Source organism: Ischnura elegans, chromosome 12, assembly GCF_921293095.1.
Source record: "Ischnura elegans chromosome 12, ioIscEleg1.1, whole genome shotgun sequence".
Taxonomy (NCBI): domain Eukaryota; kingdom Metazoa; phylum Arthropoda; class Insecta; order Odonata; family Coenagrionidae; genus Ischnura; species Ischnura elegans.
Genome location: NC_060257.1, coordinates 47,629,168 through 47,655,264, shown reverse-complemented (window position 1 = coordinate 47,655,264; position 26,097 = coordinate 47,629,168). Strand labels below are relative to the sequence as shown.

The window sequence follows — 26,097 nt, the reverse complement described above, 5'->3', positions numbered from 1 at the left end:
CGCTTTCAGACGTTAGGACTTTTCGCTGGCCGCCGTGATATCCGGAGATGTCCCGTTTGAAAGCGGCCTGAATTTCATGGCACCATGCCGCGACGGCGGCTGGTGAAAAGTCACGTCTGAAAGTAGCCTCAAGGTAGCACTGTGTGTAATTCACGCCATAGACGGAACACTGCTGGGCCGGATTGAAATGGGTGCCCTGGTGACCATCGACAATGCCATGCCGTCAACTGTGCGATTCGACTTGTTTGAAGACATCTATTGAGACCAATGGTTATTTGAAATCACGGCGCCATGCGGTTGACGATGGCCACAGCAAAACCGGCTCGTCTGAAAACGGCAAAAAGCGGCAGTGCTCCATCTATGCCATGAACTACACACGGTGCTAAATTGGGGCAGCTTTCAGCCAAAACGACTTTCCGCCAACTGCCATTTCCGGCACGGCACTGTGAAATTGAGACTGCTTTCTGATGAGATGACTCTCTGGATTTCATGGCACTGTGCCGTAAATGGCGGCCCACAGAAATTCGTCCCATTGGAAAGCGGCCCATGCAGTGAAAAAATTTATGATTTCCTCAAAGACGGCAATGAGTTTGTCTGGAGGATTTCTAAACCACATTCACATGATGTCTACAAAGTAGCCAAAATACCATGGGAATCTGCTGGTTGACTAAATCAAATTACTGGAGGGTTCAAACTATCCTAATGCACATACATTGTATAGAGAGTTAATCCTTTCGCTACTAAGACAAAAATATGCGGCAGGATATTTCTTGACCCGGGAGACGAAAGCCAAAAACTTTTGTCTGAGATTTTCCTACACAGACGGACGAATGCCAAAAATACACGTTTCCTTGCTCTCCTCCTTTTATGAATTTGTGAGTTCGCAAAGTCTTAGTTTCGGGACCCAACACAGTGGAACACAAGCCGTACCGCCGAAATATGGGATTATGTGTACCCGAACCCCTCGTCTTAGGTAGTGCACGGCCAGTCGCATGGCATAATTTATACGCCATGGGTGTTGGGTACCCTCTTGGTGATCTAAAAAAATTTTTGTAAATCTACAATACTCTGTGCTTTAGAAACTCACGCTATAGGCAGTCAAAATGACATTGTGAGAACACACGAGGCCATTCAAGAAAAGCACGAGGTACAGGGCTGGTTGCGTGGTGTACTTTGTACGCCACGCGACTAGCCCAGTGTCGGTTCCCTTTGCCAGTCTACAAATAAATTAGCTACAGCACTTCAAGCTCTGAAATGTCACAATAAGGACAATCAAAGTTCAATGTAAGAATACACGAGGCCATTCTTAACCAGAATATACATACAATGTTGAAGTCCCTGGTTTTCGAAGATTGGCATACATTATACACCAGCGCACCCACTCGAGGGTAAAATACTCTGAAGCAGAGTGAATAAGGCACCATATAATCAGACTTTTACTTTCATGAAATGTATTAGACTAAGTGTGTCTCGCAGTGTAATTTCCTATTCCATGTGACTGCTACATAGGAGCTCAGTTTGGTTGCTCAGTCATTCCTCAGGGTGGTCTTTATGGCTGCTGCTTACCTGAGCACTTGTTGATTGTTTGGAGCTCGAATATTACTTCTAGGTGGCCAAAATTGTGTAGATAGACAATTAAAAAGCCTTATTGCAGCAATCTTTCAACTTTTCCACTCAGGGAAGCTGAGAGCATGCTATGTCGTGTTGGCTCCTGTGCTGAGTGAATCCACCCATTTACCTATTGTTGTAACAATTGCCTTGGATTTTTTTCCTGAACAGTAATATTTTTTTTCTTTTTCATAGAGTGATTTATACAGCTTAGGTATAATACTTTTTGAAATGCTGGTACCCTTCAAAACCTTTATGGAAAGGGCAGCAGTTCTTTCCAGTATACGAGTACAAGGAAAAGTTACATATACCTTTAAGGAGCAGTATCCAAACTTGGTAAGTTCAGATTTAAGCTTTTAAGTCTTTGCTAGAGTAACTTGATCATGGGATACAGCAATCAATTGATGGATGAAAGAAACTAATTTTGGTCTTTTTTGAGTTTATTTATGATCTTGGTCATCAGTCATGGCAAGAATTGTGGCATCTCAGTATACAATTAAAGAAACTTGGCTGACTTTTGCAATATTCATTACTTTTTATCTGTTTAGCTGAAGTTTCATGTAATCAGCTAGAATGGTATACTTCAAGAATTTGATGGTGTTATTTTACAACCGGTTCTGTAATATTTTAATGATTTAATTAAAATATAGGCAATGGTGATCAACAGTTTAATAACGAAAAATCCTCAAGGGAGGCTGTCAATTAAATATCTCAAAAAGAAAATACAGCACATTTTAAAGGAACAGAAATATTAATGGGATTTTGAAGGATTTTGTATGGAACAATGGCTCTGTATACACATCTGTGGAAGAATTTATGTTAAAAAAAAACTTTAACTGGCGTTGAAAAAGATATTCAAAGCTAAGGCTGTGAAAATAATTACTAATGTTCTTCATTTAATCCTGAAATTGGTGTTAGAAGAGATTTTGGCTTGTGTAGCAGCAGCATTTCATTAAAATTTATTTACCACTTTGTTAATAGATCATAATGTGGCCTAGAGTTTTTTTTTCATTACAGATTTATTATTTTAATCTTGTATATGCTGAAATTGTGATAATTTAGTAATCATTACAGTGTGAAACTATTTAACTATGTAGAAGCTTGTCTGTGAATATACTTCATGTTATAGTAGTTGAAAAATTGCCTAATTTGATAAAACATATTTCCGTGCAGTATCACATTGATTTAGGAAAAAAATTAAGGTTCTATTGTAATTATGGAATTAAGGTTTTATAAACTTTTAAAACTAGTGAGTACATTCACAAGTGAAAGATTCCTAGCATATTTCTTAATAATTAAGAAAAATATGGAAGTCATAATTTAATGTGTCTATTATAGGTTTTTAAATTTTTTTGTGGTTGACATTCATGTATTTTTAATTCTGTGTTATTCAGTATCAGGCTTTACTGATTTTTCAAAATAATTTCTTTCTTATATATTTTATGTGTATTTTCTCTATTTACTGTAATAAAGTTGTGTCGATGAGCAATAATTCTTGTAGTGTTTATTTTAGTATCAAGAAGTCATCTAGTTATTTTCTATCAATGTTATTTAGACACTACATGTAAATGTAGCAAATCAAGGCTCAACAGCCTTTTATGTTTGATAACAGTACTGCTACCGACAGTTCTATAAACGAACCAAGTCAAAAGAAAGAAAAGAAACTAATATCATCTTGTACCAAGGAAATACCCTCATGCCTCGTTTAGTAACGAGTTCCTAGAGGCCTTTGTGCTAATTGAGTTGTTGAATTTGTGTTAAACAAGATCATTCTAAAACATGCAAGCTATGAATAAATTTCTAGTAGCATTAAAATTAGCTTATGTAAGTTCAAAAACCATGTTCAGCTTTAAGTCTTGGAAAGTCCGTATGCTGAGCTCGCTCATTATTACAAATATCTGTGAGGTAGTTAGTACTTTAGGCCGTCCTCTTCTAAAAATCTTCTTCTGAACTAATTTTACAAATTATAGCATCTCTCTTGTTCAACTGGAATGTTTTGACTCCAGTGCAGCAATGATTCAAGAAGTAGAATGGCTAAAAATTTATTATCACTTATTTAACAAATTCAAAGTTATTTTGCACCTTATATCAGCTTTTGTCAAAACAACATAATCTACTTCAACATTTTTAATATGCTAACTAGCATTACTGGTAGAGCACATAGAAATTAGACTGTTAGGGATGCACATTTTGTCCTCATTTTTCATGTTGTTCAAAATTTGGTTTGGTTCTCTATTTCAATGGTTTTGGAGCTTGGACCCCGATTAGGTTACCAAAAATATTCTGTACCCCAATAATTCGCACAAAATCCAGTTTGAAAAAATTTCTTGAGCTTAATTTACATTAAATACTCTAAATAAAATGTTGGCATACCAATTACTTGTATCAATTTTGGTAATTTCCATGAGAATTATCATTATTAGCTCTTGAGAACTGAACAATGAAAACTTCATGGAAAATTAGGACCTAAAAACGATGCTAGGAACTCAATCTGTATCCCTATGAAAGCCATCATTTATGTCATTGAAATTTTTATCCACAAGCTCATTGCCCATTTCTGAGTAAAACGAGTCCCAAGGAAATTGGCCAAGTGAGGTATTGCTACAAAAAAAAATCAATCTAAATGTTTGCTTACCGTATAGGTATTCTCTTCCAGTTCTCCAAAATCGTGTAACCAAAAGAAGAAAAAGTTAGCTTTGGACTTCCATTTTTCCTAAGAGTTGTGCGTCAGATCTCAGAAAAATAAAAGCTGTGAATCATTCAGAAGAGTAAATTTTAACAAGAGAAAACTTTATTTATTGACCACAAAAGTTTCATTTGGCTTTTAAATGAGAGCATATAAATAGCATGTTTTGCTCATTGGATTTTATGTTTAAGCAAGCTGACTACTGGTAGATCAGTCAGCCTTAAGTACTTCACAATAATAAATCAGATCATTCTTAAAACATCAGTGGATTATTTGGCTAGGAAAAAGTGGGCATAAAAAATTACTTGCTTACCCTAATCATAAAAAGGACATCCTTAATTATTCTCAGCAAACTCAGATGCCATGAAAGCATCAACCAAAAAATTTAAAAAATAGATGTGACATTTTAAAAATAGATGTGACAAACATTTTTAGTGGCACTTGCAGATTCAACCATTCTTCTTTGACTTGAGTTCACACTTAGTAACGATAATGCTCAGGCTTGTAAGGTCCATCTGCATTGACTCCCAAGTATGCTGACTGCTCAGAAGATAGCCGAGTCAGCTTAACTCCGAGATGCTCCAAATGAAGAGCAGCAACCTCTTCATCAAGCTGTCAAATAGAAGGAAAAATTATTTTCAAGAGATGAAAATTACCAATAGATTACCAAATAATCACCAAAACCACCCCTATGAAAAAATTGTATAAACCTGTTTCAAATTTTCATACATTTTATACATTACGATGGCCATGTATAAGAATGTATAAAAATTTGAAACATGTTTATACAATTTTTTCATAGGGGCGCAAATTTGATCTGAACAGGAATTTAGCTGATTAATGGAATATTATAATTTTATTGAAACAATCTTTGGAACGTAACCTAGAATCTAATTTTAGAACTACTTTGAGTAAGTCAAAACTGTAATACATCCCTGGGTGAACCTCTTATTGCAATCAACTCATTAGAATTTTTCATTAGTCCTTTACCACGCTATTGACGCCAACCACGGTAGATAAAGAATTTCATGAAAAAAATGGAATGTATACTCGGGAGCTTTCTTGGGACCAACGGATTTTTGTGGAGGGAACAGCTATATAGCAATGGCTAAAAAAAGTGGCAAGAAATTTTAGGTGTTATCATGGCAGAGGAAATTGAATCCCTTAAAACCAGAACACTGGCATGAGGAGTAGGTTTTGGACTGACATTAGGTGAATGTCCAGCCAATGAAACCAGAAAAATTCATGCATAATTTAAGGTTTTCCAGGGAAATTTTACGAAATTCCAGGTTAATTTTATGCACTTGATTAATGTGAAATATAAGAATTGTAAAACACCCAAAATTACTTCAATACTTTCAGATAAATTAAATTTATGTTAAATATTAATAAGTTGTTGTAAATTAAAGAACTGACTCATCCATAATTTATATACATATTATTTCAGGTTCCTAATTTATATCTTACACGTAATTATAGAAATTTTAATCGTAATTTATGAATGTGTCACTTGGATATTCAAGACATTCGCCGTAATTTAAATGGTAATATAGATAAATATAGGTTTTCATAAAAGGCAATTTAAAATGTAATCAATGCATTTTAAAGCATACATGTACATGACATAGGCCAGAAAATGAATTTGAAATAAAAGATTTTGAAATTCCAGGTTGGTGCAAAAATTCATGCATAATTCCAGGGACTAAAAATTCATACATAATTCCTGATTCTCCCAGTTTTCAAGGTCTTTGGACACCCTATAGAAGTACCAAGCAGTTTGAGGATGACTTCACGAAAGAAGATCTCAGAGGTGGAAATTCACCCAGGTTGAATCCACTTCTTTTTCTAGAATTAATTCCTCCATTTGCCATAACGGCAATGAGTGCAATTTTTACTTGTGGCAAAGCCAAGGTGACCACAACTTTTTTCTGTTTCACTTTACCAGTGTTGTCCCTCACAGTTTTCTCCATAATACTCAGTGAAATTGCTTGAAACAGATTTTGAATACATCCCATACACACTAATTAAATTAATTGGGAGCAGAAATCCACTCGCTTTTCATCAAAATAGATTAAAATTTTTATGAAAATATTGTCCGATAAGAATTAGAAATTTAAAAAGTGAGAGAGCTAACAGAAAAATTAATCAACATATCAATCGATACTCAAATTTGAAAGATAAAAACAAAACTAATTCAATAATCAGGAACTTTGTCAGAAAATATTGCTGTCCAACATAAATAATTCAGAAATCAATAATTCAGGTAACACCCGATAATTGTACTAATAGGTACGTTCACAGCAGCGAAAGGCTTAACAGCTGTCCATACGCCCTCTCATAAGTCCTCTCATTTGTTAAATTGACTTGCATAGTAATATCTACAAATAGAAACCTGGTTAATGACATGACCTTTCCCAACCCATCCCCCTTATTACTCATCACCCTCCCAAATCGCCCATTACCCACTTGACAAACTGTGTTCCCCCCCACCCCTGTTGTCCTCCAGTAATTACCAATCCCAGCTTGAAACCAAACCTCCTCCCTCCCCCTCCACATTAGCAACCATAGTATATATAAATCTGCTCCCACCAAATATTTTCTGTATTTGATAATGGTGAAATAGCCGTAACCAGTCATAAAATATAAATTTTTATAAACTTGTGGAAGAAACTAAGTGTCTTTCAAGTTTCGAGATGACTCACAGGGAATGAGTCAGGTCAATCCATATCTCATCAAAGCCCCAGAAATGTGCATTACCCACCTCGGATACAAATGTCCTTAACTACATTGATACTGGCACAGTATGCCTGCAGAGCGGTTTGCAGACAGGAGTACCCAAAGACAAGAATCTGTGTCTGTTTTACACTACTTGGGTTTTTTAAGAATTTAGTTCGGCTCCAGGCATGAACCTGTTTTGGTACCTTTGTACTTGACTTATCTCAACTATTTCTTTAAAATGGAGAGCAAGGATTGCCCCCACATCAATACATGATCTGGATTTAACATCTTCGCATTTTATCCTTTTCTGAATTTAGCATTTTTTTGTGGTCCTAATTTGTTCCATATTAGAACAATATAACAATTATCCTTGTTCATGCCAATGATTATCCAAATCATTAAATTTCTTTCAAAGCTTTCAGAGCAGTGGGAATATGAGTATAAGAGAGTTATCGCCGCTAACAAGATCGCGGTCAAGAAAACTTAATTATTCCGGAAAGCAATCTCTAATAACATACAATGTGCATAAATAATAATAAATTGTTTGATTTACTTAACTTATGAAATTTACCAGAAATTAAAGGGAAAGTTTGGATTATTTGTTTTTTTACACTCTAACTAAATTATAAAATTCACGGTTTTTTCCAGGTTTTCACGGTCTAAATATCGTCAAATTCACGGTCTGTTGATAAGCCATGTTAGGCAGAAATATTGATGACGTAACAATCACCGCCCGCACCGCACGTTAACTAAAAATTTATCAACCGCGACAGGCACCGTCAATTCACACGTAGCAATGAAAGTGCTATTGCACGAGGACCAATTATTGCACTTCGAATATACGTGTGCAGATGAATGGGTGGACAGTGTCTGTAAGTGGCTCGGTCTTGAAACATGATTGAAATATCATTTTTTTCTTTTCATCTGTCAATTGTAGTTCTTTTTCTATAAGTTTGAGAGATTTTTAAGGTTTTATGATGAAATTCACGGCTATTTCCAGGTTTTTTCACGGTAGACGAAATTCACGGCTTATTCACGGTTTTAAGGTTTTCACGGTTGAGTGGGAACCCTGCCACTATTCGTCCGAATAATCGGGAGTTTGCTGTACATTGTGTTGAGGGGAATCGGGAGGCTAGGAAATCTGGCTGTCAAGAGTCTCTCATAAATGAACTGATGGCATAAGAGCAAATGCCCATCTGTGGCCCTATGCTAACAACTTGACTCAACGTGATTCCTAGGCAAAGAGACTTGAATGCTGCCTAATTAATATGACCAACAAAAGGATAAATGGGGAGAGGAGAATTAAGTGAGGCTGACCTGCAGTGGCAGGTCCCAGGGTGATTCAGCATGACAAATCTAGGCATGCTTTTCGCTGGATTTACATTCATTTTGGCCCAGGTAAGAATGCTTAGGCCTAAATAACATTTTTCACAAGCTTGTTTTCAAAGGGATTAGGGATCAGGGTAGATTTTTAAGGCAAACTGTAATCTACAAACTTGATGCAAAAATCCCAGAAAAGTGAAAGTATCAAAAATATAAAAATATATGGGAAAAATGAAGTTAAGAGAAATAAGAAAAGGTTAGTTCTTCAACATTCAAAGATGTATACAGGGAGGAGAAAATTTTTGTCGTGTTGCCTTAGGTGTCAGTGTGAAATAGTTCAGTATTAATATTCAGTAATAGTATTTAGTTCTCACCTTTTTGGGCAACATGTGAACACCAACAGCATACTGTCCAGGCTTGGTCCACAACTCTATCTGAGCCAGAACTTGATTGGTGAAGGAATTGGACATGACAAAAGACGGATGACCCATTGCACACCCAAGGTTTACCAGACGACCTTCGGCCAGAAGAATTATATTCCTACCATTTGCCAAGAGGTACCGGTCCACCTGTTGTGAGTTAATTTGCAATGAATATTAGATTACAATTATTTCCACTCAATTCAAGTAGTCTTATCAATTTAAAAATAAATAATAGCTTTGAGAATTGTTATTGGTATGCAATATGATGGAATGCAGTGCTTAAACTTATGCTACTAGTAAACAAAAACCAAAATAATGTGATGAAGGCTTTATAAATATGTAGTAAAGCAAAATAAGGTAACAAAGGTTTGGGTAAGCAACTGGCTAAGAAATGAAAAGCAGGGTGGTAAGATAATTCTACATACCTGAGGCTTGATGTTGACTTTGCTTTTAGCATTTTCCTCGAGCCAACGAGCCTGTACTTCACAGTCAAAGTGGCCAATGTTGCACACAATGGCATCATTTGGCATTTTAATAAAATGCTCTCCCCTAATTATATCCTTACAACCAGTTGTTGTGACAAATATTTGCCCAACACTGCAAGCCTCCTCCATTGTGGTAACCTTAAAAGAGAAAGAGATTTCATTAATTCTACACAAGGCTTTACCAAGGTATTCCAGAAGTAACTTCCTACCACGTCACTCTCTAGGACCAATACTCCACTACCTCCTTTATCCTTAAACAATGATGTCATAGGACAGGGATGTTTTGGGCCCAAGAGCTGACTCAACTGCAGGAATTTTCATAATTAGAAACATTTGTCAAAGGACTTCTTCTTGGGTGTATTGTCCATTGGATGGGTCACTGGGTCAATGACTTAGTAGGGAGGTTTTCTCAAAATTTTGTTGCATGGGGATTTGTTGTACAGAGGTTTTACTGTAGCAGATAACGAGATGCTCTACTAGACATTTAATACATGAAAAAATGGAGTTTAAATTCCATGTGATGGAAAAAAAGGAGAATTGAGCAGCTGTACATAACAGTCTGCTTCTTCTGTTGCAGATAACAGCATCAATAAATTATGTTCCAGCAAAAAGTGTATTTCCTTAAGATCAAACTTTCTTTATGATAATTAAGGAATTCTATGAAGAAATTTTACATTAACACATTGGGACAATTAAATTCTCGTTTAAATATACTCTAATGAAATAAAGTATAGACTTTTCTATAAAAGAAAAGGATATGGATATACATATATGTATTGTACATAGGTGGAGATAGATACAGTTTAAAAGAGTTGAAAGGTATAGGGTGGTTTCCTTTTTTTAATCGCTTAAATCGATAGATTACTCCTGGAGTACATATTTAACGCTTTTAGATTTTTAAATGATGATATCTATTTTTTGCAATTAAATGAAAAGTGAAAATTTTCAAGCACGCGAAAACACAATGGCAAAGTATGAATGCTGGGAAAAGCCCGTGTGAAGTCATTCTGGTTCTGCCTGCCACTGAGTGAGGCCACCTTGGTGCGAGGCTATGAGCGCTGCGAAGTCGCAGGCTACTAGCAGTTAGCACTTGACTTAAATAAGGATTATTAATACCCTTTCAAATGAAGGAAACTTTTTTAGGCAATTTTAATAGGTGATTATTAAGAGATGTTTCCCTGAGCTCTGTACCTCATCCATAAGGATTATTAATACCTTATCAAACGAAGGAAACTTTCCGACCATAGGCAGTTTTAACAGGTGATTATTAAGTGTTGTTTCCCTGAGCTCTGTGCCTCATGCATTCATTGATAATCTCCGACGATGTAAAACTCCTATCTACTCATATAGAAACTAGGTCCCTGTGACATCACGTGGAGTGGCATTGCATGGGTGCCAATCTGGCCTTTTTCAAATGCTGTTAAAATTGACCATTAACATTCGTCTAAACTGGGATTTCTAGAACCATTTATTTATTATGAATACACTAATGGCGGGTAACGAATCACAATCAATGCCTTTCGTTTTCTTTGATGAAGAAACTACCCTATTCCAGCGACTACGTATACCTACAGTGTGTACTTGACTTGAAATTTTCCTAGTACTACAGAGAGGAACACTCACCATCAATTGATGCATAAAAATAGAATCAAGGATTTGGAGAAAATAATAATTAACATCGTGGTAGATTTCTTTTAGGCAACTAATAATATGTACTACTTATTTCCCATGCTACATGCAATGACTTACTTGATATCCTTCCATAGCTGCCTGTAGGGCATTGATAGGATCAATTTCTGTGATTATAACACGAGCTCCAAAAGCTCTCAGGGCTTGGGCACATCCTTTCCCTACATCACCATAGCCAGCCACCACAGCCACCTTCCCAGCCAACATTATATCAGTTGCTCGCTTTATTCCGTCCACCAGAGATTCTCGACAGCCATACAAGTTGTCAAACTTGCTCTAAAAAAAAAGAATTTTTAAAACTAGGTTGATGAAAATTGATATCCTTAATACACACATTAAGGATGAAGCGCAACATAAAATAATGATTTGATTCCTAATTTTAAAGCTAATTATTGTACAGAGAAAAAAAAGGCATCTAAAATTACCAAAATTATAGGAATATTTTCTCCTCTTCAACAGTGGTTCACACAAGCAAGCTCGATAAAGAAAGGCGATAACATTCCAAGTTTAACTACATATATGTAATGACTTTTTCTAGTCAAAATCTTCATTGAACTCTAAATGGAAGGTAGTCAAACCACCCAAAAGGATAAGCATAGTCGATTTGGACATGAGTTCTCTTTAACTCAGTTCTTGTTAAAAATTAATTAATTAAAGTAATAATGTAAATCATTGGGCAAACGATTTCCTCTAAACTTCCAAATTCAAAACTTCATTCATTTGCATACATCCAAAAGAGTTCACATGTGATGGCCATTAGTGTTACTTGACACCTATAAACCTATCCTTATGTTTTTTTAAATGTATGAATAAGACATAGTGCCTATTTCAATGCCCTATACACTTACCTTTGTAACTGAATCATTCACATTGAATGCTGGAATTTTAAGCATCCCTGTCTTCATCATTTTGTATAAATTGTGAACACCAGTGGTAGTCTCCTCAGACAGACCCTTAATTTCTGGGAGAAGGTGTGGATACTTGGTATGAACTAAGTTTGTAAGGTCACCACCATCATCAAGTATCATGTTCAGAGGCTGCAAAATCCAAAAAAATGCACTAGATGATTTAAAAGCAGACTACAGATCAATTATATGTACGATCAATCATTAAAATGCTTATTTTAAAATCCATGCATTAAAACTTCTCTTAAAACGTGAATTTCTTGTTTCTCAATATGGTTAAAAAAAACCATGGTTAGCACACTAACCTGCCCATTAGGAAACATGATGGTCTGCTCAATGCACCAAACATATTCTTCATCAGTTTCACCTTTCCAGGCATAAACAGGAACACCAGTGGCTGCAATGGCTGCTGCAGCATGGTCTTGGGTGCTAAAAATGTTACAACTTGACCACTGGACCTGAAATGCAAAATAATCATAGGTTTTGATTGAGAAGATAGGTACAGTAAAAAGCGTAGGTTCTCGACTTGCTGACAATCTCACATTGTTGAATGGTACAATATGCAAGAACTCCATGAAAGACTTCCCATGAATCCATGTATGCAAAATTTCAAATTGGATCATTAGCTTATACTTTTATTACACGTGTAAATACAGTTGAGGACCTCAAATCCAGAAAGCTTGGGACAAAAGGGCTTCTGGATTTCTGGTTTTTCTGGTCTTCATAGTAATTAGTTAATAGTTAATTTAGTAAATTAATTAATTTATACATGAGCTCAGTCTCTTGTACTTTATATTTGATATCCTTATGTGTCCCTGACAAGGTTCTTAGCACATGTCCATAGCATGTGCTAACTTCCTACTCATCCCAGAACTTGGCTTGGAGGCTTGGAGAGTGGTGCCACCAGGTGGCAAGTCAAAACACTACGCAGAGGAATTTTTAAATGTTCTGGATTTCTGATTTTCCGGGTTTCTGGATTCCGGATTTGAGGCCCTCAACTGTATTTACAAAAGCTGCAACTATGAAACTGTGAGCTTGCTCCCACATGGACCACTATTTAAAGAGCTGGGGTTGTTACCCATTACATTATCTATTTATTCACAACATTGAACATTATAGACAATGGAAAAGTTTCCATTGAAAAATGTCATCTCTCCCATTACACATGAGAAAAAAAGAATTTAGATTTTTTTTAAAGTCTATGTATTATGTATTAATATTTTGGTTTCATCACGCATTTATAGTGTGTTCAATGGTTTTCTTTTATCTCGCCTAAAGCAACAGAAAAATAGAGATATGCGAACTTTCTGCCCCCATGGCCTTTTAGAATAATTTTTATTGCTTCCTAAAAACCAGGAGTGTTTCTGAGAAAAATTATGAAAACCCAGGTTTTGAAATTCTTATCCTGGAGAACAATCAAAATAGTGGAATGTCTGCATAATGGGTTTCTTTGAATGAACACTACAAAAATAAACTACTTGAAATTTCTCTCTGAATGTATTAGTATGAGTTCCTATTGCAGGAACTTGAAAACAGATTTGGCATCAAGAAAATTCCTATAGGTCAGCATAAATTTGCAAAATTTAAGTTTGTCCCAAAATAATTTCAAAGGCATAAAAAAGCTTCCCTCTCATGAATACAGAAAAATAAATTCAGAGCAAGTCAACAATGGCCACTTTTAACTGTTTAGCATTTGAATACAGCCCACCGTTCATATTCGTAGAAATTTGGGAGTCTAAGTCACAGACCTCAGGAAAAAACAGGTCTTATATGATCCTTTCTTGGAGGCAGACATTCCTTGTTTGAATGCATTTTTTCTATTCAGTAGCTGCCTGCAAAAATGTTACCTATCATGAATCAAATGCTTCAGTTTTGTACAAAGGAAAAATGAAAAACATGGAATAACATTTCAGTCACTGTGCCTAGACATAATTGTTTTCTTGCTCCACTTACTTTCTTTGGAATATTAACATAGTTTTAGTTTACAATGAGAACTCTACTGGTTTTCATGGAAGTTGGCACAGTTATTTAAGTTTAAGTTAAAAAAATAATTTTGTCTTAATTTGCATTACCAAAGTACATAGAAAATCGGCAGAGATGCATGTTTTATTCTTCTTGTATTGTAGTCTCCCTAAGCCTAGCATCTATTGATATCATAGTAAAAATTTTAAGATAACTAAAATACATAAACATTACCATTGTTTATTTGTGCTATCTGTAAATAATGACTCTTGCATCCCCCAGAAGCTGCAGTTGTATGCAAGTAGACTTGGCTTTTAAGAGCCTTAAACATAATCTTATCCTCTTTTTCACGGCAGCCCAAGGTTACCATACTAAATACCTAGAGCAAAATATTGGTGTGAGGGGTCTTCCGCGAACATTAAGTTGTTTTATGGGATAAATTAGAGATTTCCTAAGAGTATTCTTCATTTCTGGATAGTATAATGATCAATATTAATGATAGTCTTGTAAAAAAGTATTTTTCAAAGGAAGTCTGATAATGAGCATGCCTCATCTATCACGATGAATAATATTTATATTAATTTTTGGAAATAGGTTACACACCCCTGAAATAGGTTACACATGGTGAGGGACACAGTTAAAACACTTAAGGCCTGTTGATATGATACATTAACACATTTAAGTTAATGCCTGTTAATGAATGATTCTATGAACCGAAACTGAACAAGTACGAAGGCATGAACCAAATTAGAACAGGTTCTGGTTTCCGTTCATGCATTCGCACAAGTTGGTTGGTTACATAGTGCATATTCACATTCCTACATTTAGACATTAACCCGTAAGGGTTAATGTACCATGTCAACAGGCCTTTACAGTAGGCATTTGTTTATTAGCTTACATGGGGAGTGTCATTGTCAATGGCATAGCTGAGACCCAGAGGAAATTTTACTTTCAGCTGATAACTTATCACACTGTCCAAAGCTGCATTTAAGGGCACGGTTACACCTTACAAGTAGCTGACCTGACAGTAGGAAGCTACTGGATCTGAGTACACTCATGACAGTAGCTCGACTCGCCTCACCCGGTCATACAAGTTCGAGCTGCTGGCATGAAAGTAGACAGTTACCATACTAGTGTAATCGCATTGTTTCAGTGGCGTTTCAAACCCAATGCCATGCAAATGTGTTCAAGGAGGGCTTTATGCATATATCTGTTCCTATAATTAGGATCCAAACAATTCCATAAGTTGGTTTGGCCCTAGCACAACTCCTCAAACTTTGTATTTTGTTTTTAATCACTACTTGAAAAACAGAAACACGAATAATGCACCCGGCGTTGTCCCGGACTTGAGAGCTACTGTCATTTTGTAATACCGTGCAAGTTGACATCCGAGTCACATGCGAGCTGCTGCTTGTGGCATGGTGGGGAAGGCAATTAAAAACAAAAATTTTTGTAGTAACTCGGTAGTGAGTTACTGACTGACTCGCACATAACAGTAATTCGTATGATGCAGTCACAGAGTGTGAGTATGTGCGCTGCAGTAACTGAATAGGCCAGCTCAGATACTAGCTCACAATGTGTAAACCACGCCTAAGTCCACACAAAATTACAGCTAGGCTCATGGGCATTCTTCAGTCGCCACGACAACCAGACAATTATCCAAGTTCTTCATCTATTTGATACGATACAATCTATTTCATCTATACACAGTAAAATTTTCCTCATGCAATTTATCTAAAAGCTGAAGAAACTACAGAAAACTTGGCTTTTGATTGGTATGTGAATATTTCCATCAAAAGCACACGCACAAGTTAATGTCTGTTAGTGTGAATGATTATATGGACAGAGACATGTATGAATACATAAACAAAATTAGAACAAATTCTATTTTCTGTTCATGCATTCACACAAGTTGGGTGGCTACTCGGTGCATTCTTCCTCGGCTTCTACGGAGGAGAGCGGTTTCCAAATAAGTGCATCGACAGAAGAGGTTGTCCTACCCATCCACATTTCTGAAACACTAGTGCATCTTAGCCCCCTCTTAGCACTATTTGTGCATTAACCCTAAGACTGCGGTAGTTCATGATTTTAGCTGCCCGCCAGTACAGAAGAGACCCCCTGTTCAGGAGGTACCCCCGGACACACAGGCTGATCTGGCCTCAAGAGTTAAGCCCCTTATTGATCGCTATGGTGAGAAAAAGTGTCCAAGTGCAAGATATCAAGGTAGCAATAAAACTTTTGGGGAAATTTTGCAGTCAGCGTCCAAAATGTATGAAAACATTCCCACACTCTATGGGTTAAGGGACAAAGAGCTTCTCACAGTGTTAGGTCCTATCTTGTCAGGGGAATACCATGTATCTTTTCAAATACCGTTGGCATAGGACCAAAAAACAATCAAATTAATGAAGCTGCACACCAATATTTACTCACCTCAGCACCAAGTTCAATTAGAGTTTCTATCAGCACAGCAGTTTGAACAGTCATATGAAGACAGCCAGCAATTCTGGCCCCCTTGAGAGGCTTAGATGGGCCATACTTACTCCGCAAAGACATCAAACCTGGCATCTCATTTTCAGCCAATATAATGCCTTTACGTCCAGCATCTTTCAAATTGATGTCAGCTGAAATTAAGTACATATGAGATGTGAAATAGACCTAGGACGAGGTGAGGATAAATCCAAAATATTAACCAGCTCTCACTCTACCATTTGTGAATTTACCAAGCCAGTTCTAATGCATCACTAAACATCTCCCAGACTACATACTGCACAAATTTTAGAAGAGATAGGATATAATTCTTCTCCATACTTGCAAGTCATGACTAGCGATTGAGATATCAAAATTGTACCCCAGTATAGTTAAATGATTTCTTTCCTGCAAATTTCATCCTTGGTGACAATTATCAATGAAAAAGTGAAATTTACCCCACCTAACAATTAGCAGTAATTATCTTGGTACTTGGTGTGTGAAATTTTAACCAAGGGACCTAAAAACAGGTATAGACTTTGCTAATTTACTTAACGGGAAGAAAAATTGTTTACTTTCAGACAAAAACTTGTTTAAATTGGTTGAAAAGGTCACCTAACATGAATAGGGTATGTTCAATACACCTCATTTCTTTTAAATAGAAAATTTGACTGCAAGAGCCACCACGGCAGTAACAGCCATCACAGTCGATGAATATTGTACAGATAAGAGAAACATTTTAATTTCCCTTCAAAATTTGTATCGTTATCGATACCAAACAACATTCAAAAGGAATTTAAAAAATAAAAGGATTCGCAATTCCTCAAGCTTAATTTTTATAATAATGCTTAAATTAAGCTAATAATAAGCTTAAATTTTTAATAACTTAAAATTTAATGCCGCATTTATTACCACGTTATAAAAATCTAATAGGAAAAATACAACTGACTGCAACAATGATTTTTATGAGAAATTTGTGACGTTTAACGAATGAATAAATAATAACTGTTATCAACTCATTTCTTTCGTTCTCCCACCAGAATTATCATGCATAAAACCTTGTGACGCGCAACGGGTGTAAGGGTCAACTGATAATGATGGATAAAAAAAAAAGAAATTGATTTCTTCTACGAGTTACGGCCTGGTAGAGATAGATGGATAATGCTAATATGGCAATAACAAAATGAAAACTGCTTATTAAACAAAATCACTATTTATAGAACATAAAAGCCATGCCATGTGCTACGACAGTGAGACAAATGTGCCGCTCAAACTGGAGCTCCATAAGTGAAAACTTACCGACTTTATATGCTGGCTTGGAACTCATGGTTGAGCTGAGGGATGAATTTGCGGTTCAGTGTGAACTTTTTATCAGTGAGGTCAATAACAGAAATCCCGGCTTCTTTTATAATACGAGAAAATTTTAGGAAAAAAGAGACAGTCGAAATTCTTAAGTTAAGTCAAAGCAAATATTATAATTTCTCTTGTTAAGATTTTCAATGAGCTTATAATTTGTTGTTTTTTCATTTATATATCTAGTTGATTGCAAATTCACCAAATCAGTACAAATTTTCTCTTCCGACGGGTATCAATTGAATTGATTTATCAAAATACATGCTCCACCTGACGTATTTGTAGCAGCCGTTATATAGGAATACCGCATTATATCGTCGATAATTATGTTTATAAAGCATAAAAATATTAATTCCACAGATCTACCCTGTAAAATTGTGTATTATCTAATATTTCTGAAAAAAGTTATCAATTTGGTATCGTATTTGCCCCTACGTCACATCCACTAGTCATATGATCTTCTCTGGGAAACTCGTCTGGTATTCGTCTGTCAAGTAGTAATAAAATCAGTATTTATTTTTAAAGTGAAAATTTTGTGGAAAGATGATGGGGTGTATGTTCAATATTGATGGGGGGTACCTGGAAGGCTTATGCCGTGGCCTGAAATGTGGAATACTGAAGCAGACGGATTACCATAACTTAGTGCAGTGCGAAACCCTTGAGGGTGAGTAAGAGAACTTATCTGGCATAAATCATTACTGGCTTCATTTTCCTGACGAAAAATCTTTGTTTCAGATTTAAAGCTACACCTTCAAGGCACAGATTATGGGAACTTCTTAGCTAACGAACCCAGCCCCTTGCAAGTATCAGTTATCGACGACAAACTAAGAGAGAAGCTGGTTATTGAATTCCAGCATATGAGGAACCAAGCAGTTGAACCTCTTTCAACTTTCCTGGATTACATAACGTAATGTTTTGTTTACTCTGTTTTTTTGTATGACTGAATGTTTTTAATCTGGGAATTTTATCAGCCCTGAACAATTGTTATTGGTGACCTATTTTTTGTGATTCAGGTACAGCTATATGATTGATAACATCATTCTTTTAATCACTGGCACTCTCCATTCACGCACAATTTCTGAGCTAATTCCCAAGTGCCACCCTCTGGGCAGCTTCGAGCAAATGGAAGCTATTCATGTCGCCACCACACCCACAGATCTCTACAATGCCGTTCTTGTTGATACCCCTCTCGGTGAGTAGCTTTGCCAATAATTACTATTGAGAGCATGTATTATTTAATTTCCGAGTATTAATTGGTAGAACAATACCGTATTCACAGGAAAATCATCATCGGTTGTCTGACAGTGCGTTATTTGTTCACCCAGCTTTGTTATTGCCTGACTATTTCAATCGAGTGTATCACCATATTATGTTTTTTTTCTTATTGAACTTACCCTTACCTTTTGGGATGCATTGAAGTGATAAAACGAAACGTTGGCATGTAGGTGTTGGTTTCGGTTTACATATTGTTATTCACCTTCTATTAATTGGTTTTCGATGTCCTTAATCATTATCTATATGTTAAACACCATTTACAAAACTTCTGAGGTATATAATTTATCCAACTTCGATTTCATATTCAATATTCTTTAATTCTATCTCAAAACATTTTCTAATAGATATATTAATATATATCTTTTATTTATGATAAGATTTTGATAAAATTTCGTTCTTACAAATAAGTTAATGAATGGAAAGCCTTCCTTTAACAATTAAGAGCCGTGCCAGATGTAATAAATATTTAGCATTTTAGCGATGCAATGTATGAAAATCTTAACAATTCACTATACAATAATAATCAATTATACAATACAGTGGATGAATATTACAATAGCTTGGACTGAAGTATCGTGCAACATGCAGTGAATACTCTACTAATCAACAATGAGTCTCATAAACTCTACAAAACTTGATAATGCAGCAATATTACGGTGTGGAAGAGCAATGGATAAACATTGAAATTTTAAAAGCTATCGAAACTCTCACAACAAATTCGAGTACTAATTAATGATGGAATTTGGATAATGATATATGCATAAATTATGTATAGATAATTAAAATCAGAAGAGTCTGCTAGTCTTCAAACATGATTTTGGACAGTTGTGAAGGAAGATGAAAATAAGTCCACTGCTTCTCCAATCTCATTTCCAAAATGCTTCACTTCTTCGCTGATAGGGGGCTAGGTTACAGAATCACTCAATAGTGTCCTCCTAGGTGCGTGGAAGTTGCTCCAGAAGGCCAGGACAATCAATATCACCATTTATCAGTTTAACAGGGAAATGGTTCAGAAGAAACCGAAAACCTGTGAAGAAAGACACAAGGCTACAATTCTAATTATACCCTTTTGGGAGACTATGGAATGAGGTCTTGAAATGACTCTACTTTATGCAATGAGTGATAATTCCATCATTTCTTCTTGCCACTAGAAGTGCATTTTTTTTATCGATTGAAGAATATTTTCTTACATTTTTTTTACCAGCTCCATTTTTTGTGGACTGCTTTGTGAAGGAAGATTTGAATGAGATGAACATTGAAATCATCCGTAACACCCTGTACAAGGCTTATCTTGAGGCATTTCATTCTTTCTGTAAGGAAATTGGAGGAACAACAGCTGATACCATGTGTGAAATCCTTGCTGTAAGTACCTCTGATAATTTTTATCTATTTCTTGCTTATAAATTTTAGCTCAGTCCTCATTCTCATTATTTAGCTTCAGCCCTTGAAAGACATTTCTGTGTACAGAAGTAGATGCACGAGTTTCATATCTCTGATATTCACCTACAAATTTCATTTTTTTTAAGTTCATGGGAATTTCATATAAAATAGCCCGAGCTACTTTATAGTCCAATGGCAACATAAAATATTTAGTAAAAAAAAGAAAACAAAGGAAAACTGTCCTAGAAAATCGTCATTATTTTACTGTCTTTTGCTTGTTCCTTTGGGTTTATCTCTCCATTAGGATGGGTAATTTATGCTCTACTATAGATGGTTGGGTTGAAAGAATGCAACCAATTTTCTGGTGGAACTAGGTTAGTGATCCTTTAGTGGAACTGGCCTCTCATTATGTAAGATTTAACACTTTCCCAGCGAACAACATGTATAAACTCCTCTCAGGATTCTGAGCGGGTAAGATTATGTAAGAGTGCCCACGTTCTTAGATAATCTTACCCGCGCAGTATCCCGAGAAGAGTTTATACATCTTGCCTCTCATTGTTGCTCATTCATTAGTTACATGGTGATCTTTTACTTTAAAAATTAGTGTTATTTCCTTTGATAAGTCCATGCAACAAGGCAAGCGGGAATCCACCTTGAAAAATCTAGTGTGGACGTCAAAATTCAGCTTGGAAGTGTGAATCCAGCTAAAATTCAGATTCACTTTTGACAGCATTGCTACTGGATTTCAGATGTAATTGGAATCTTACAATTGCAGTCTTGACTAAATTCCAGTTCAGCTTTATCGCGTCCATCCTGGAATCAAGCTTGAAAATTTCAGTTGGAATCAAGCCTAGTTTGCTATTATGTGCAGGTAGAATCAAGCTTTTTATTCCTCCTCAATGAATCCAGTCAAAGGTCAGGCGAGAATTCAGCTTTCATGATGTATGGGTGTGCCTCCAAATGGTCAATACAGCAGACTCCTGATTATCCGGCTGCCGTTTATCTGGGTTACGAAGTATCCGTGCATGATTTTCACTCTTGCTTAATTTTTTCCGTGATCTGTATTTTTCAAAAATCTTACGCAAAATCATCAGAAATACGGTACTAATGCTAGGATACACTGGGCTTATTATTTCCGTTAGAATCCCCTTCGTAAAACGGAAGCAATCACGCACTAGCTGCATTTAGGGAGCACCATGTTCCTGTTTTCCAAGCCTCACAGGGCACAGCCACGCTCCTTGATGCGGGATACTACACGTCGTGCAGTAGTTGCAACTCGGGCGAGAAGCAAATACGTGGTGTGGTGCCTGACAGTGTGTTTTATGACGTCGAGGAGTGGTTTTGAAGCATTCGTGCAAACCACTTTTCTGTATCCGTGATCACACAGCTACGGATTTGTGGTTTTCGAAACCAGGCCTTACGTGGTGCATTAATAATACAAGTACAACCATGTTATCACTGCTAAAAAGATTGCGAACTGGCAAAGAAAGCTGTCAATGAGTCCAGGAAGCACTTTTAAATAACAGAGTAACTGCATAATTAATAACATATTGTTTGTTTTATGTAAGTTATGAACATTACAAGACATTTAAGCGAAGGTTTGGATTAACCGCATTTTCCGATTATTCGTGCCGTCTCTCCCCATCATTAGCCCGGATAATCGGGAGTGTTCTGTATATATATAATATGGTCAATAAATGTGTACTGGTAATATTTGATTTACGTTTAATAGAACAATGGATATTTTGTTTATTTGCATGAAGTAGTCAAAGATTTAATTTTTTAGAAAAATTCAAAAGTATTTGTATTATTATGTTTCCATGGAAAGAAGTTGCTTTTTACAGTGGAGTGACTTTTTTTATTTAGTGAATTTTCATAGCGTCGTGATTCAGAGATAATTGCCTCCATTATTTATCAGTTATAAGTCATTAACGAATTATTTTAGTTCATCAAATACATAATTTATGAATGTGTTTTTAACTTTGAACTTTTCCTCCTGTAGTTTTAAGCTGATAAGGCCTGTTTACACGATACATTAACACGTACAAGTTAATGTACGTTTGCGTGAATGATTTTAAGTGGAACGGAACATGTACGAATGCATAAACCAAATTAGAACAGGTTCTATTTTCTGTGCATGCATTCGCACAAGTTGGGTGGTTACACGATGCATTTTGGCGTTCATTCTCGCGTTCATACATTTAGACATTAACCCATACGTGTTAATGCACCGTGTAAACAGGCCTATAGAAGAGCAATTATAATTAACGCATTATTTTATTTCATCAAATACATAGTTTATGAATGTGTTTATTACCTTTGAACTTGTCCCCCTGTAGTTTGAAGCTGACAGAAGGGCAATTATAATCACAATCAACTCCTTTGGAACTGAACTGACTAAGGATGAACGGGCAAAACTGTACCCACGTTGTGGAAAGCTCCACCCAGATGGCCTTGCAGCTCTGGCCAGGGCTGATGACTATGATCAAGTGAAGGCGGCTGCTGAGCATTATGCTGTGAGTAAAAACTTTATATAGACTAATTTTCTACTGACTTTTTTCGTAGTACAGTGGAGAACACTTTATTGACTCTCAAGAATACCTGGGTGCATCCATCCTCTATTTCTATTGTAAAGTACTGTTACCATCTTCTGAAAGTATTGTATGCAGAGAAATCACTGGGAAAAGACTGTATGATAAGAACTGAAGGTATTCTGTAAAACCTCACTACTTCAAATCAGCTTTCTAAATATGGGTTTCATTGATATGGATTTGAAGTGTGGAGACCCACAATCTATCCTTAGCTAACACAAGGAAATCTCATGCTAAACGGCATAGATTAAATATGGATTTATGTCTATTTTAAATGTTGTGATATTGCTCCCTTTTATCATATAATCCTATCTGTGACCCTCAGTTAATGCTCAAGTTTTTGTTTTGTATCCCCACTTTGAAGATGGGGAGAACTTGTGTGTGTTTGCTAAATGCAAGCCCTTTCTTGGTAAAGAAAGGGAACCTGGTTGAAGGTGTATCATACATTAAAATCATGAGAAGATTCTTCAAAGTTGCAATAAGCATGTCATTTTTAATAAATAGACATTAACCACTGGTTAGCCAACAGCTGGACATAAAAGCCCTTTACATGACTCAACAGGAATAACATGTCGAAAAAGGAATCAGCATTCCCATATCATGGCAAGTAATCACTGTCACTCATTGATGCATCATCTTCCCAGTGTAAAAAATCACAATGTTTACTTACTGGCTACAGACTAACCGGCTATGGACTATTCAGGGGAAAATCTACATTGGTTTGTGTCTGCTGAATGCAAATGTTATTGTCCTAACAGGAGGTGAATCTCATTGCAAAGTGATGTAATAAAACCCCTTTATAATGAACCTCCATGTAGTAAAATGCTACAAATACTCACTATAATGAGGGAATAACCCTAGTCCCTCCTTACATTTGGCAAGGAGAAACACCTCTCATGACAAACCTCCATAATTGTGAAACCACCCACCCAATGAGGAACTCAGCTCGTGGTCTTCAGATTGGAAAATCTTCTTCTTGGTTTGCGGGCAATAAAACTTGAGTTCAAGCTCTTGGGGTCCCAGAAAGGTTAGGGAGGTTGGCACACATCTAGTGTGTAAATATGGTAGAAGTTATTTTACATTTCAAGTTCACGATTTAAGGCAAGGGTGTCATGCAGTGTTGCATTCTGCAGGATAACTACAATTTTCAATACCTAACCTAGGTGTTTCAACTTACAAACAAGGTGTTGAACATGTTTTGTTCATATGTAGAGGACTTACTGTAAACAGTTAATACTAAGGCATTTACCGAATTGAAGAAAGGGATGTGCAGTGGTGTTTCATAGCCAGTTAGTAAGAGATCTGCTAAGTAGAGAGCCCCTAAGTATTAATATCTATGTTCTCTTGCCGTCTTCTCTCAGGGGAGTAGATCACTCAGGGTTTGGCAGAGTGGAGTAATATGAGTATTTTTAGCTGTCTGCAGATTTGAATTTCTGGACCTACCTACGTATATGCATTAAAAATACTGTCTTAATTATCTGAATTAATAATCCTGTAAAATGATCACCCTCCGAAAATTTCCAGAATCTTAATAAAAAACAAAATTGGGCACAATAACCTCTGGATTAGTCCATTTTAATGTAAGGATACACTTATTTTTTTGTTTAGAAATTGCTCTAATATCATGAACGACAAATAGCAAAAAAATTTGTGATTAAATTTTGAAGGTTTCTTCAATAGAAAATCAGTTGTAGAATAAGAAAATGTTATCAAGATCTTTGAAATGTATTTGCTATATTGAAAGTGTGAAATTATAGCTGTGGCATCTCATGTGGTTGTATACAGCCCAGCCAGGAGAGGAGGGAGCAGTGGAAGTGAAGGCATTTGGGGAAGTGGAAGTAGAGACAAAGGACGTAAAGATCGCAAGTGTACGGAGTGTTCGAGTACAATGGCATTATCACCTCTTAAAAGATAAGAGATCAAGTGAAGAAAGCTCTCAATGAGTCCTTCAAGCAATCTAAAATAATGGGCTGGATGCATAAATAATAATATAGTTTTTGTTTATGTAAATTTTGAGAAGAAAAAGTGAAACTTTGGATTATCTGTTTACATATTAGTTTTTCCTCTCCCCATTGGTAGCCCAGATTATCAGGAGTTTTTCCCTAATCTATTTCCTAGTTTTAATTTTACCAAATTCAATTTGAAAATATTTTATACCTTCTATTTTGAATGTGTGCACGTGCTTAACTTATAAATTTTATTACTCTAAATACTTGTCCATATTTTTTACCCTATGATGAGGTATGAAAAGGAAGGGATTTTGTAGTGATCCTGTGAAATGATTATTAATGTATAAATTTGGGTATTATTGGTTAACATTTTTGTGTGATGGCCGTTCCTTGAAACACAACATTCATCAATTGTTTGAAATTTTCAGGAATATCGCGCTCTGTTTGATGGTGCTGGGAACAACCCTGGTGAGAAGACTTTGGAAGACAAATTTTTTGAACACGAAGTAAGTATTCATGTGCAATTGCAATTAACCATGAAATACCTGAATCCATTCTTATATAATCTTAAATTTTATTACCTTTACAGGTGAGATTAAATGTCAATGCCTTCCTGCAGCAATTTCACTTTGGTGTATTTTACTCTTACTTGAAACTAAAGGAGCAGGAATGCCGAAACATTGTCTGGATATCTGAGTGTGTGGCACAAAGACACAGGGCTAAAATAGATAACTACATTCCCATATTTTAAGGTAAAAAAAAATCATAACTCTTTCTTGGAAGATGCATTTATGTAGTTAATGTTGGGGGAACATTCCAACTAAATGGTAAGTGGTTATGGTGATTAATTAAGGCAGTGTAATGACGTGGGTCATACCTAAGGATAAGACAGATGAAAATGAAAAGATAGTATTATCATCCACATTATGTCTCATGTACAAAAATACATTCAATCTTGGCAACTTGTGTATCAATGATTATTATTTACCTGTAAATTATTATCTAGAAATCTTGTATAGAATCAGTGTTGTAATTAATGTACAAATTTCAAAAAATTAGATGATGCTTTTTGTTGTACGATCAAATTATGTATATATAACAGTTCAGTATATATAATAAATGTTAAGTCCCTGTTGTGTAACTGAGCATTTTATTGCATTTGGTTGCGAAAACTCCCTCTCTTGTAGGATACACTTTTTTCTTGTGGACTGTGCGAGTATTTCTCCTTTTGAGTTCAATGTTTCCACTATAACAATCATTTGATGGCAACTTTGATGTCTACTTC

At 35.9% G+C, this 26,097-nt stretch overlaps 3 protein-coding genes across 3 annotated transcripts in view; 2 read left to right on the top strand and 1 right to left on the bottom strand.

The window, feature by feature from the left end:
* LOC124169713 (probable serine/threonine-protein kinase ifkB) overlaps positions 1–4,663 on the top strand; it is a 28,299-nt gene extending 23,636 nt beyond the window's left edge. The window contains exons 9-10 of the mRNA XM_046548401.1: positions 1,804–1,944; positions 2,259–4,663. Coding sequence (XP_046404357.1) covers positions 1,804–1,944; positions 2,259–2,363 — 246 coding nt within the window. The 3' untranslated portion in view covers positions 2,364–4,663. The remainder of the gene's footprint in view (positions 1–1,803; positions 1,945–2,258) is intronic.
* On the bottom strand, positions 4,378–17,863 carry LOC124169714 (adenosylhomocysteinase). The gene is made up of 8 exons (XM_046548402.1): positions 17,564–17,863; positions 16,229–16,419; positions 12,142–12,294; positions 11,780–11,968; positions 10,992–11,207; positions 9,183–9,380; positions 8,710–8,904; positions 4,378–4,906 (listed from the first exon to the last, which is right to left on the bottom strand). Exons 1-8 carry the CDS (start codon positions 17,589–17,591, stop codon positions 4,775–4,777), a joined length of 1,302 nt encoding a protein of 433 aa, XP_046404358.1. The 5' UTR covers positions 17,592–17,863; the 3' UTR covers positions 4,378–4,774.
* Positions 17,864–18,054: 191 nt separating this feature from the next.
* LOC124169715 (V-type proton ATPase subunit d) lies at positions 18,055–25,953 on the top strand. Its single transcript, XM_046548403.1, has 7 exons — positions 18,055–18,281; positions 18,353–18,524; positions 18,631–18,809; positions 20,097–20,254; positions 22,612–22,788; positions 25,241–25,318; positions 25,402–25,953. Exons 1-7 carry the CDS (start codon positions 18,161–18,163, stop codon positions 25,561–25,563), a joined length of 1,047 nt encoding a protein of 348 aa, XP_046404359.1. The 5' UTR covers positions 18,055–18,160; the 3' UTR covers positions 25,564–25,953.
* The last annotated feature ends 144 nt before the right edge of the window (positions 25,954–26,097 follow it).

Excerpts from the sequence above, each read along its gene's own strand:
- LOC124169714 (XM_046548402.1), bottom strand. The coding sequence starts at position 17,591 with ATGAGTTCCAAGCCAGCATATAAAGTCG. Across the intron at positions 11,969-12,141 it reads TCATGTTTCCTAATGGGCAG|CCTCTGAACATGATACTTGA; the intron begins GTTAGTGTGCTA and ends TGGATTTTGCAG. Across the intron at positions 4,907-8,709 it reads TTCACATGTTGCCCAAAAAG|CTTGATGAAGAGGTTGCTGC; the intron begins GTGAGAACTAAA and ends TCTATTTGACAG.
- LOC124169715 (XM_046548403.1), top strand. The coding sequence starts at position 18,161 with ATGATGGGGTGTATGTTCAATATTGATGGGGGGTACCTGGAAGGCTTA. Across the intron at positions 18,282-18,352 it reads GCAGTGCGAAACCCTTGAGG|ATTTAAAGCTACACCTTCAA; the intron begins GTGAGTAAGAGA and ends TCTTTGTTTCAG. Across the intron at positions 20,255-22,611 it reads CCATGTGTGAAATCCTTGCT|TTTGAAGCTGACAGAAGGGC; the intron begins GTAAGTACCTCT and ends GTCCCCCTGTAG.